Genomic DNA, 12,381 nt, shown 5'->3' on the forward strand with positions numbered 1-12,381 from the left:
CCCCGCTTGCAGCACCCCCAGTTTGGGGTGCTGCCCCCCACACTGCATCCCCTGATCCCAGTCCTGCCACCTGCAGCACCCCCAGTTTGGGGTGCTGCCCCCCATACTGCATCCCCTGATCCCAGTCCTGCCACCTGCAGCACCCCCAGTTTGGGGTGTTTCCCCCATACTGCATCCCCTGATCCCAGTCCTGCCACCTGCAGCATCCCCAGTTTGGGGTGCTGCCCGCCACACTGCATCCCCTGATCCCAGTCCTGCCACTTGCAGCATCCCCAGTTTGGGGTGCTGCCCCCCACACTGCATCCCCTGATCCCAGTCCTGCTGCCTCAGGCCTCCCAGCCCCATGGCCCTGCTGGGGAGGGCATACGGTGCTGTTGCCCTTGCACCTGCACAGAGAAATGACCCAAAGCCTCACACAATGCAAGGACACAGGGATGTGGCCTGACACACCACCAGCCAGGGATGATCTCCTGTCTTCAGTCTCTATATCACCCTCTGCCTGGAACAGGAGCAATATTGGGTGGTGGAGGGTCCTGCACTGCCCCCGGGGAGCTGCAAGGCTGATATTCCTGGAGAAAGGCAGCTGAGTCTCAGGGACACAGCTCTCTGCAGCCAGGGCAGCTGAGTCCCAGGGACACAGCTCTCTGCAGCCAGGGCAGCTGCAGGATAATGCAGGGCTCAGCAAGCCCAACCCCACAGGCTGCACTGCAGGCAGTCGAGACCCTGGGTGACACAGCCACACCAGCTGCCTGTCAAACTGTGACCAGACAGGTCACAACCAGCTCTAAGAGCAGCGAGTGGTCAATACTTCATCCTTCTGCAGGGCCTGGCTGCAGGCAGGGCAGCACTGAGCCATCCCAGCAGGGGACAAGCAGCCCTGGCTCTGGGATGATGAGGTGGCACAGTTAGGCTGGACATGCAGCCCTGGACAAGGTGCAGCCCTGGGCTGAGATGGAGCCTGGGTGCTGCTGGAGAGAATGGAGGATATCCTGGATGAGAGCTGCAGCGAGGGCAGAACTGCAGCTGCTGCTGTCAGGGGGGGAGCAGACAGCTCCACCTCTGGAATCTGACTGGCAGGGAAGCACAGATACAACAATCAAACACACAAATAAGAGATTAAAGGACAGAGTGTGGGGTGGGGCTGGAAGAGAGTATGGGAGGCCAGGACCACCAGAAAGGACAGCAGAAGACATGAGCCATGGAAAGGAGCCAGCAAAGTCCTAGGGCTCAAAAGACTGAGGTTGTGAGCCTGCAGGTGTGGCACCAAGAAAACGAGCTTCAGAGCACCTATGCTGCAAGTGTCTGTGGGAGAGGATGCAGCATGGGACCATGCTGTGCTGCAGCCCAACACCCATCCTGCAGGGACACTGCCAGCCCTCAGCTGGGAAACTGATTTTCCAGAAGGCAGACCCATGTCCCACAGATGTGCAGGGACTTAGGAGAAAAGTAGACCAGCTCCCCAGGCTGAGCTGACCCAGATGAGCTGGGCCTCAGTAGTTCCTCCCATGCCCAGGTTTTCAGGGCAGTGAGCTATGCCCATGCCTTGGGCAGGGAGGATAGAACTGCATTCTTCTGGGAGCTATCCAGGACCCCCCAAAACACAGAAAACACCCCCACAGCCTCAGGGAGAGGGGCACTGGTCCCAGGCTCTAGGGGAAGTGAGGGGACACATACAGTGTCCCAAGCCCATTGTGATGCCAGCTCTGTGCTCCTGGCCCCACTCAACCAGAATGGAAGGGCCAGGAAATGTCCCCAATAAACAGGAGCCACCCCAGGTTGCCAAAAGCCCTGGAGACACAGATCATGCTCAGGTGCAGAAATTTATTGTGAGACAGAACATGGGGACTCATAGGGGACCTCACTCTCCCCACAGTCACACCACAAACTTGGTCTTGGCAAGGGAGCTGCTCTTGGTGGCCGTATCCGCATGAGCCTGGTACCCAATGGCCACCTTCTGTGACAGCCCCAGGTGCTCCTTGTAGACACGCCTGGAGGAGAGAAGGGGATGCATGAACAGGGCAGCACCACTTCTGCCATTGGGCCTATTCCCCCAAGCAGGGGCAGCCCTTATTCCCCTGTGCAGTCTCCCCCGAAGCTGCATTACCCAATGTGGGTGACCCCTTCCTGGTTCTCCGCCTCCCGGGTCCAGATGGCAATCTTGTCCCCCTTGGTGCGGATGTTGATGACAGCCCCGCACACCTCATCACTGTACTCATCAAACATCTCCCCAATGAGGCACAGCAGCTGTTGGGAGGAGAAGGGGAGTCCCCAGCTGGGGCTCAGCCCTGGGGCAGGGGGGACACCACAGGCAGGACCCCCGAGAGGGGCAGCACTCACTGTGTCCAGCCAGAACCGGTCCAGCTCGGTGTGCCTCTGCTGCTTGGCCAGGGTGATGAGCCAGCGCCCGCCACGCTTGTTCTGGCTGTCCTCCCACATGGGCTCAATGCCATCCTAGGGGCAGGCAAGGGACACTCACGGGCACCAAGCACTGGCCAGAGCTGGCCTGGGGAGCTGTGAACACCCAGCCAGATTTCCCCTCCCACCTTATGGCCAGGGCATCCTGACAGCCTTACCAGCACCCCCATAACGCTGGGTGCTGGGGGGATTCTGAGGATGGGGTGTCGTACCTTGAAGAGGGAGTAGTCACAGCCAGCTGTGAGCTTGCTGGCAAGCTGGATGTGACTGTACAGCCTGTGTTAGATGGAGGTGCAGAAGCAGGTGAGAATAGGTGCCTCAGGCTCAGACCCCCCCACCAGAGTGTCTCCAGAAGGGACACAGTGGGTGTGCCCACCCAATGCACACTCACGCCCAGAAGTCCTCCACAGTGCTGAATTTGGTGACGAGGCGCAGGTTTGCCTGCCACATCTTACTCTTGTCATTTTTGAAAAACCAGAGTGCCCATCTGGGGACAGAGGGGAAATGGGGTCTTCAACAATGCCAGAGTCCCCCTCCAGCCCCCCCACACCCATCCCAGCGCTGAGAGAAGCTGTCCACGGCCAGGCCTCCCATACCTGTTCTGCAGGGGGTGCTTGCCCAGGATCTCTGCTGGGAGCAGCTCTTGCTGCCGAGCCCTCTGCCGGCGTCGCTCCTGCTGCCTCTGCAGGGGAAAGTGGGACAGCCCCGAAGAGCCCCATGACCAGCCCAGCAGGGAGCCTGCAGCCCCCCAGTACCTCCCACACTGGCACCCCGAGGGCTGGCAGGGCTCTCTGTGCTCTACAGCCTCCCCAGCCCACAGGGCGAGCACCGACCTGCTCCCCTGTAGCCATCCCCAGCAGCAGACACCCTCCCGGGCACCCTCTGGCTCTTAAGTACCCACAGGCAGGTGGGATGAGGAGCTTTCCCAGCTGCAGCTGCTGGGGTGGGAGGGCGGTATCCTGGGGAGACGGCGTCAGTCCTGCCCTTCCTGGGGAGCAGAGAGATGGGGGGTCCCTCTCTAGGGCAGGGAGCCGAGGGATGAGGGCAGGGGCTCAGAGTGGGATGGGATCAGGATGAGGGAGTAGAACTGTGTAAGTTTGGCACCGTGTGTGGGGACCTTGATGTGGTACGAGCGGGGCAGGACGGCACCCAGAGAGGGTGGGATAGCATCAGGTTGGAAGGTAGGGATAGGATGGGATGGGGAGTTTGGAGTCAGGACAGGATGTGATGGGGAGGGGATGGGTTCGGAATTGGATGTGGTGGGATGGGAATGGGGTGGGATGAGGTGGGAAGAGGACATGACGAGGAGAGGATGGGAATGGCATAGAGACAGGGTAGAATGTGGAGGGAGTTGGATGGCAATAAGAATGGAATGGGGTAAACGCAGCCTGTAGACGGAAAGCAGTGGGATCGGGACAAGATGGGAAAAGGAACGGGAGGAGATGTGACCAGGAGAGGGTAGGAGAGGATGCGATGGGGGTCAGGAAAGAATAGCATGGGGACAGCATGGGGTGGGATCACGATGAGTGATGGGGATGGGAAGAACGACAGTCCCGGGGTGCCGCGCAGTGCGGGGAAGGAGCCTGCGGGGCTGGGGCGGCGAAGGGCCGGGAGCGCCGCTGCCGTGCGGGGCGCTGCGGGGCGGTGCGGAGCGGCGCGGGGCGGCGCGGGGCGGCGGGGCACGGCTCGGCACGGCTCGGCACGGCCGAGCGCGGCTCAGCCCGGCTCAGCCCGGCGCAGCCCGGCGCGGCGCGGTCCCCCCCGCGCATCACGGCGCAGCGCGGCGCAGCGCGGCCCCGGCACAGCCGCACTGAGCCCGCCCCGCCGCAGCCCGGCCCGGCCCGGCCCGGCCCGCCCGTCCCCGCCGACAGCGAGCCAGGTCGGGCGGGCGGCGGGACCGGGATGCGCGGGGAAGGGATGCGCGGGGCCGGGATGCGCGGGACCGGGATGCGCGGGGAAGGGATGCGCGGGGCCGGGATGCGCGGGGAAGGGATGCGCGGGACCGGGGCGGGGTGAAGCCTTGCGGCCTCTCCCCGCAGAGCCGCCATGGAGGTGTTTATGAAGGGCTTGTCCAAGGCCAAGGAGGGGGTGGTCGCCGCAGCTGAGAAGACCAAGCAGGGGGTGGCCGAGGCTGCGGAGAAGACCAAGGAAGGGGTCCTCTATGTGGGTAAGGACCGGCTTGCCCTGCCTGCCCCCTGCCAGCCCCTTCCAGCCCCTGCCTGCCCCCTTCCTCCCCACCCCCGGCTAATCTCTGCCCGTCCCTGCCTGCCCCTGCCGGCCCTCTCTGCTTGCCCTTGCCTGCTCCTGCGTTTGCCCTTGCGTCCTCCTGCCCATCCCCCTGCCGTCCCCCTGCCGTCCCCACCTGCCCCGCTCCCCCTCTCCCCTGCTCCTTCCCCGCCACGACCACCCTGCGGCGGAGTGCTCCGGGGCAGAGGCTCGGTGCCCGCAGTGCCTCGCTGCCCACCGGGAATCTGCAGGGCAGGAGAGTGGGCTCTGCAGGCAGGAGAGTCGGGGACTGGTCCCCAGGCTGAGGGGATGGAACCCTCGGCGGCTGTACCCCTTGCAGCTCCCCGTCTGAGCCTGAGGGTCTCTCAGCTCTGTGCCCGGGATGCTTTGGGGCAGGAAAGCAGAGGGACCGTGATGGAGGTGGTGACCTCTGTGTCGGGATGTGCCTCTCTTGGGGCAGGGGGGTGTGCACCGCGTTTGTCCCCCTTGGAGAGGTGCCCTGGAGCTCATCCCACAGCGGCATCTCCTCTGCACCGGGCTGGTGACTGAGGGGTCCCTCCGTGCTGCCCCTTGAGGGCGGGATCTGTTCGGAGCCAAGTCCTAGAAGACATGGCTGGCAGGAGGAGCAGTTCCTGGGCAGTCTGAGTGCCTGGCTGTGGTGCTGGAATGCTCAGGGAGGGAGCCGAGGCCAACCCCGCTTGCGGTGGGAGGGAGGAGGGCGCAGGGCTGGGGCTCTGTTCTGCTCCAGAAGGCACAAGCTCTGTGGGAGAGCTGAGGCCCCAGAACTGTTCCCCTGGGCAGTGGTGGGTGCCCGTCCTGAGCCCCCATCCTCGCTAGTGGGTATTTGCTGGACTGGGGTCCAGCAGCTCAAGGAACAGCCTGAGGCCCCATCCTACAGGAGCTGCCCATCCCCTACCTTTCCTTCCATCCTAGACCCCCCACTCCCATTCTGTGAGGTATCCTGGGTGGTGTCACTCTGCTTGAGAGAGCCTGGCAGGGTCAGCACAGCCAGCAGCAGCACCCAGCTGTGGGCACTCCAGCTGTGGGGCTTCCCATACTCTGTTGGAACCAGCTCTAGGTTTGGATCCTATGGAAGGTTTTTCTCAGCAGCACGGCTCACATTCGCCCTGCCTGGCTGTGTCCAGACACAGTGCTGGGCCCTGGGGTCTCTGCCCTGCCTGGCACGTGGCAGTGGCCCTGTGCTGCCCCAGTTCTGGCTCCTGCAGGGACAACAGGAGCCTTGAGGGGAGCCAGGCAAGTGCTCAGCCCCCCAGGTGCCCTGGCATGGGGTGTGGACAGGCTGCTGTCCTGGCTCAGAGCCCTGCCGGGGTGCTGGGCATGGCACGTCTTGGAGCCCAGCTGTCAGTCCCTCTAACCCGATCTCTGTCTCTTTCTACCCCCAGGGAGCAAAACCCAAGGTGTGGTGCAAGGCGTAACCTCAGGTACGGCCCCCCTGTCATCCTGCCGGGGTCCTGCTCTGTCCCTGAGAATGTGGCCACACTAACGAGATCAGAGGCTAATTGAGGGGCTGATGTCACTCTGCTAAAGCCTCTTATATAACAGGGCCGGCAAACAAGGATTTGCGGCGGCTGCTCACACTCCTTGCCCAGCTGCAGAGCAGTGCCGTGGCCCCCTCCCCTCCCCACCAGGGCAAGGAAGTGAGAAGAGCCTGATCCTGCCCAGCATCTCCCCGCCAGCTCCCCCGTGGGTGGTGCAGGGCGTGAAGCCACAGCTGGGCACCCTTTTTGGCATGGGGGGCACTGATGGGCACCCCCGGCTCTTGCAGTGGCTGAGAAAGCGAAGGAGCAGGCGTCCCAGCTGGGCGAAGCTGCGTTCTCCGGCGCCGGCAACATTGCGGCGGCCACCGGGCTGGTGAAGAAGGAGGAGTTCCCTGCAGACCTGAAGGTGAGCGTCCCCAGGCACCGCCATGCCCGTGGGGAGGCTGGCACATCCCCAGGCTTGGCAAGGAGCCCTCTGGCTGTTCCCCGGTCCCAAAGCAGAGACCGCCAGGGTGCCCAGGTGGTCTCCTCGTGCCCAGGGCAGGCGGGCATCGCGGCCCAGGGCGGGCGCGGCGTCTGCGGACGTGTGCGCGCTCGGGGCCCGGCATGGCGGCCTGGGCCCGGGCCCACGCGTGGTGCTCCAGCGGCGGCGAGGTGACCTGACAGCTGTGGGAGGGGCAGCGGCTTCCAGCTCGCCCTCCCATGAGCTGCTGGCTTCCAGCTTAGCCCAAAATAGCATCAGCTGAAGAAATGAGGCCACTGCCGCCGCCGCTGCACAGGGGGATTGGCTGCCCCCCTTTGCCGCCTGCCAGCCCCGGGGAGGGGTTACCCAGCGCCGCCCTCCCCTGCCAGGGATGCAGGATGCTCCTGGAGCCTGTCGAGGCCCACGTGGTGCAGCACTGCCCGAGGATGGGGCTGGGAAGAGTGTATATGGACATACCCACACAGCCCCTGCTCCCACAGACTTGTGCATGCCGCCTCCCAGACAGGTGGGCTGCTGTGTGCCCAGGGTGCCGCTGGCTCTCCGTGGCACCCATTGTATCCTGGGTGCATTGCTGGTCTGGCAGGGGCAGGGAGGGTGGTGCTGTGTGTGTATGTGTGTGTGTGTGTGTGTGTGTGAGGCACTGACCTCCTGGTTCACTCTCAGGCAGAGGAGGTGGCCCAGGAAGCTGTGGAGGAGCCACTGGTCGAGCCGCTGCTGGAGCCAGAGGGGGAGAACTACGAGGAACCCCCACAGGTGAGGGGACACGGTGGCACAGTGGACACAGTGTGACACTGGTCAGTGCACTGTCCAGAGCAAAGCTGGTGTTGGGCTGGGGAAGAGACGGGCTCTGTGCCCCACCTGGACTTTCTCACTGGCTCTTTCCTTCCCCATCCTGCAGGAGGAATACCAGGAATACGAGCCAGAGGCATAATGGACCCCCATCCTTGCCTCTTCCACCAGCAGCACAACGAACCGCCGGTAGCCCCCTGCTCCTCTCCAGCCGGCCCCAGCCGGTGCCTGTGTGCCGGGGAGGAGCAGGGGTGCCCCTGCCCCGTTCGCTCACGAGTTCTTCCTCCAGTTCCGTTCCAAGGGACCGTGTCCGTGTCTCCGTACCATGTCTAGCAGTGAGAAACACCCGCTGTGTCCAAGCCCCCAAGCCCCGGCGCGTGCCCGAGCCGCGGGCACTGCCCGCAGGGGCCGGTGTGCGTGTGTGTGAGCGTGTGTGTGAAGCCCGGGTTTATGGCTCTGTCTCCCTCCCAGTGCCATAAACCCCGGCCGTGTCCCGGCGTGCCTGTGTGTGTACAAAGCATGTTTACCTGCTCGCGGGCCGCTGTACATTCCGCTTGCACGCGTGTCCCTGTGGTTCTGCTCTGGTCATCGTGGAACTATTTTTTTTTTTATATATATCTCTCTCTCTCTATCTATGGGTGGACGGGTCTTTTGCCTTTGTGAACCCTTGGCGCCCCAGCCCGCTCCCCAGCCTGCTGGGTGGTGATGGTGCCTGCGCCTCCCCCGAGGTCCCATAGTGCCGACGCTGTGTTGTGACGTGGCATGGATATTCCCCCGTCGCTGGATGTGCAATACGAGGGCAGCTGCCAGTGACACAGCTGCCCCCGTGTCCGTGAATAAAGCCAACTCTTGTCTGTAGCCCCCTGGTCCTGCTTGTGGGGTCCCTGGGGAGGGGTTGGCCCCGTGCTTTGGTTAGCAGGGGTAGTTTTGGAAAGAGGAATGGGGCTGGTGCTGTGGGAGTGGGCAGGACTGGTTGCTCACGAGGACAAGATGCCTTTCGGACTGCTGGCTGCTGCATCACAGCAGGGCCCTGTGCCCTGACTCCAGCCAGACTCTGGCTGAGGCTTGGGGTGCAGGCATTGTCCCCATACCGCCTGCCTGTCTGCAGGGCTTTGCCTCTGCAGGGCGCCCTGTGGGGCTGAGAACAACAAGCCAGGGTAGACACAGCCCTGGGCTCCAGCACTGTTTTCCCCCTCCCTACATGCCCTTGCTCCCCTCAAGGGGCAGGGGAGGTGGTTGTCACCCACAGCTTGTTCAGATACCGTGTCACCACCTGAAGGGCAGGTGGGTGTCACACATTCTGTGGGATGTCTGCCATGGCAGGGGGTCCTGTGGACACCCCACAGCGCCATCCTTGAGTCTTAAGCTCTCCCAGGGTGGGACCACCAGCCCAGCCTGGGCCCCCAGCTAGCCTTTAGCCCCTTGACTGCATTACAAGCTGGGGTGAGAGGCTGGGCTGAGTGTCCCTGCCATGAATATCAGATTAGATCCCCCCACCTGTGCTGCCTCGCCAGCTTTGCCAGCGAGGAGTGAAGCTGCAGCAGTCAGCACGGACACACAACAGCTTTGCTGATGCCAGCAAATCCTACCCTGGCTCTGGTTGCAGCAGTGCTCATAGCACGCACTGTGTGATACTGGAAGGACCGAGACAGCTCTTTGGGGGCTGGCTGGCTGTTTCCCTAGAATGTTTTTTCCTTCCCTTGTCCAATTCTGCTATGCATGAGCAAGCAGACCCAAATCAGCAGCAGCATGGATTGCTCCACTGCCAGGGAGGCTGTAAAGGGGCTGTGGTAGAGGCAGTGTGGGGGGAGACAGGCCTGGCAGAGCTGGAAGCCAGAGAGCAGGGAGAGAACTTGCTCAAACCAGCAGTTCCTAGGAAGCAGGGTGTCCCCTCAGTGCACACCCCCTGCACAGCAGGACTGAGACCCTCAGCAGGGCAGCTCCCTGGGCTGCTGTGTCTGTAGGTGCAGCTGAGCTCACTGCACACACTGCACACCTGCTCTGGGCTCCCTGTCCACACCTAGGCTGGACTTGAAGTCATGGCTGTCATTTCCTAGAGAGGGGAGAGCTGTGAGGCTGCCAGGAGGGTTTGGCAGCAAGAGGAGGGCAGAGGTCCCCATGTAGGCAGTGCCACAGGTGTGAGCACCAGGCACAAGCCTGGCACAAGCCTGGAAATGGGGTACACAGCTCTGTGGGAACAGGAGAGGGACAGGGAGCCAGCAGCAACCAGGAGCACTGCTGAGCATGAGGCTTTATCTGAGATGGATGGAGTCACTGTGGGAAGCTGAACCCAGGCATTGTGCTGACCTGCCAGGAGCTGTGATGAGGTGCCATGGGTGGGAACCCCTCAAATACAGCCAAGGGTCTCTGTAGCAAGGCAAAGAGCCCAGGAACAAGGATGGGTGAGGCAAAGAGCCCTCAGGTACCTTGGCTGACTGTTCCATGGTGTAGGACAATCCTACACACAGTGGTGGGAGGAAGCTGGTATTTGTCCAAATATAATTTGCTCATTTTTTTCTGCTGCCCATGATTTTCAGTGCCAACATGCTGACATCCCAGTACCTTCAAGAGCATCATCTCCTCTGCCCTTGGGGAAGATCCAATAAAACAATGAAGACTGAGAATGCAGAAGAACCAGCCAAGCTCATTCCAACAATTCTTGCTCCTTGCCAGGAAATGGAAGGGTTAGGGCTTTCCTTCACCCAAATTATGTAACCTGCTACATCCGCCTCATGCTCCATCCCTCTGGCACAGCAGGCAAGATATCAGTGTGGTGATATGGCACCTTCCTGGCCTGCTGAATCCCTAAAGCCAAAGTTCAGCTGTGCTGCTGCACTCACACACCATTGCAGGGTCTGTCAGGTGCATGTGGCACGAGTGGTCTGTACATCTGCTTGCTCTGGGGTGTGTTCTCCCTCCTGAGCTGATTCTCAACAGTGGCAGGGATGAGGGTGTTGTGAGACATCTCCTGGATGCTGCTATCATAGGGATCTGTTTTTGGGAAGCCAGTTATGGTGCCTTGGTCCTGGAATGTGCAGGACAGTCCTATTCCCAGCCTGACAGTGTTAAGCACAGCCCTCAGAGCTGGAGGTCACAAGGGCAGCCACCTTCTCTGTGGGCATTTCAGAGCCAGGCACTGACCACCACCCCTTAAAGAACAGACTGGGATGAATGGGCTCGACTCACCTGTTCATATTCTTATAGGGCCATGGTGCTGATGCTTCTGGAATTGTAAATGGCTCTGTCTGTGCCCCCCACACAGATACAGCAGACTTGTGCAGGTGTTCAGCCCACTTTGCCAAAGCCCTACAGTGACACGGAGCAGAGATGTGGGGTGTGGGGAGAGGGAAGCTGTGGGGACAAACATTTAACCTGACCCTCTGTGCTGGTAACAGCTCCCTCTCAGGAGCTTCTGCTGGAAAGCACAAATAGAAACCCCAGTGTAGCTGTTCTTTATCACCTCCAGAGCTCCTGGACGTGGTGTTCCAAGCACAGCATGCTGTTCAGTTCCCAAGAGCCAGTCCTGATAGAATACAGATACAGTGAGAAACAGTCCCTTGGTGGGCACCACGCAGCATCCAGGCACAATCTGAGCAATCCTGCACCTCACACTCCCGTGCAATTGGCTGCCAGAGCACCAGCACAGAGCAGGGCCATGCTGGAGATCAACTTTCCTTACTGGGACGGAGGATTTTCCACTGTTTGCCCCGAAGCCCTTACCCAGCTTGGTACAGCTCCTAAAAGCAAAACTGACGCTGCAAAACGAGTCCCAGAACTCAGCAGAACTATCCACAGAGTAGTCAAGGTTTTCAGCTGTCTCATTGTCTGCTGTATCAGCTGTATCAGCAGAGCAGAAGGATGTGTGGAAAGAAAAAGAATCAGCGCAGCCAGGGCCATTCCTGAGGGTACTGCAGGCAGCAGCTCAGGGTGCAGCCTTGGTTCAGAGCCTCTTCCACAGGGGAGGGAACTGCTGGGAGGAGAGAGGGCTTGGAGGGATGAACAGAGTGCCAGCAGCACTTCAGCTGTGTGTTTTCCAGTTTATTCCTCCCTGGCAACCGCCTCAGGAATGGGCAGCTGCAGGCGCTGGATCAGGGCAGCAGCGCCTGGCTAAGAGCAGGAGCTCCTGGAGTTACAGCAGGGGGAAGCACCTCACCGCAGTTGTGAGCTGGACCTGGTCTGCAGGGAAGAGGGGGAAGGTCCTTCCTGGGAGGAGAGGAGAAAATGCCGTGCTGGTACTCTCAGGGTCCCACCGAGTTCTCAGGCTCCAAACTGGTGCTGTCAGAGTTTACCCAGTGCCCTACTGAGCGGGTGTAGATGTTTGATATCCATCTCCCACTCCCCAGGTACTGACATCAGGGGCCAGCACACCAGTCCCAGGCCCTGTGGAGGTAGAAAAATCAGTCACGTCTTGTCTTGTAACTCATTTGCTAAGCTCCAACCAAAGCATACAACCAAAGAAAATATAGAACTGGGTGATTTCCACGGGCTGGTCATGGGCTCAGACACACCAAGGAGTCCTCTGACCAAAGTGTGGTGCTGCCCATATCCCAGAGCCACCCCAGATTTCCTCAGGGGTGAACGGCTTCGGCTTTCACAGTGTTTGCCTTGGTCCTTACCAAGATGGAGTGTAGAGGTCTTTGCCTTGTGATCAGCACTCACTGAACTCTCTCTCTCATGCTGAGGCAGGAGAAACCTTCACTCCTCCCTGAGTCTGAGCAGCCCAGTGGGAGTACAGGACAATGTCCAAGTGAGGCCCCTGCCCAGTAGGAGGACCAGCCTGAGGGTCCCTCTACTCCAAATTCTCAGTGCAGGCAAAGTAAGGTGTGAAGGGACTGTGGAGCACAGCGACAGTGACAGGAGTGATGGTGGCAGCCTCTGTACCTCCCCTGGCTGCCAGCACACACTGTTTACAGAGCTGGGACAAACCCACCACCTACAAACTCCTTCCTGGCCTTTTCTACAGTAAAA

General features: G+C 61.0%; 2 protein-coding genes across 4 annotated transcripts; one reads left to right on the plus strand and one right to left on the minus strand.

Moving 5' to 3' along the window:
* Positions 1-1,776: 1,776 nt before the first annotated feature.
* EIF4E1B (eukaryotic translation initiation factor 4E family member 1B) lies at positions 1,777-3,266 on the minus strand. The gene is made up of 7 exons (XM_077786733.1): positions 3,249-3,266; positions 3,012-3,097; positions 2,807-2,902; positions 2,628-2,691; positions 2,338-2,451; positions 2,105-2,244; positions 1,777-1,988 (listed from the first exon to the last, which is right to left on the minus strand). The coding sequence occupies exons 1-7, from the start codon at positions 3,264-3,266 to the stop codon at positions 1,874-1,876; spliced, it is 633 nt and encodes a 210-aa protein (XP_077642859.1). The 3' UTR covers positions 1,777-1,873.
* Positions 3,267-3,481: 215 nt separating this feature from the next.
* SNCB (synuclein beta) lies at positions 3,482-8,271 on the plus strand. 3 transcript variants are annotated; one of them, XM_031506008.2, is made up of 6 exons: positions 3,482-3,506; positions 4,455-4,582; positions 6,045-6,083; positions 6,428-6,546; positions 7,288-7,377; positions 7,523-8,271. In XM_031506008.2, the coding sequence occupies exons 2-6, from the start codon at positions 4,462-4,464 to the stop codon at positions 7,553-7,555; spliced, it is 402 nt and encodes a 133-aa protein (XP_031361868.1). In that variant the 5' UTR covers positions 3,482-3,506; positions 4,455-4,461; the 3' UTR covers positions 7,556-8,271. The 3 variants fall into 3 exon arrangements, with proteins under 3 accessions (XP_031361868.1, XP_021386368.1, XP_021386369.1); XM_021530693.3 differs by lacking the exon at positions 3,482-3,506 and adding an exon at positions 3,687-3,873; XM_021530694.2 differs by lacking the exon at positions 3,482-3,506 and adding an exon at positions 4,200-4,294.
* The last annotated feature ends 4,110 nt before the right edge of the window (positions 8,272-12,381 follow it).

Source organism: Lonchura striata, chromosome 15 (genome assembly GCF_046129695.1).
Source record: "Lonchura striata isolate bLonStr1 chromosome 15, bLonStr1.mat, whole genome shotgun sequence".
Taxonomy (NCBI): domain Eukaryota; kingdom Metazoa; phylum Chordata; class Aves; order Passeriformes; family Estrildidae; genus Lonchura; species Lonchura striata.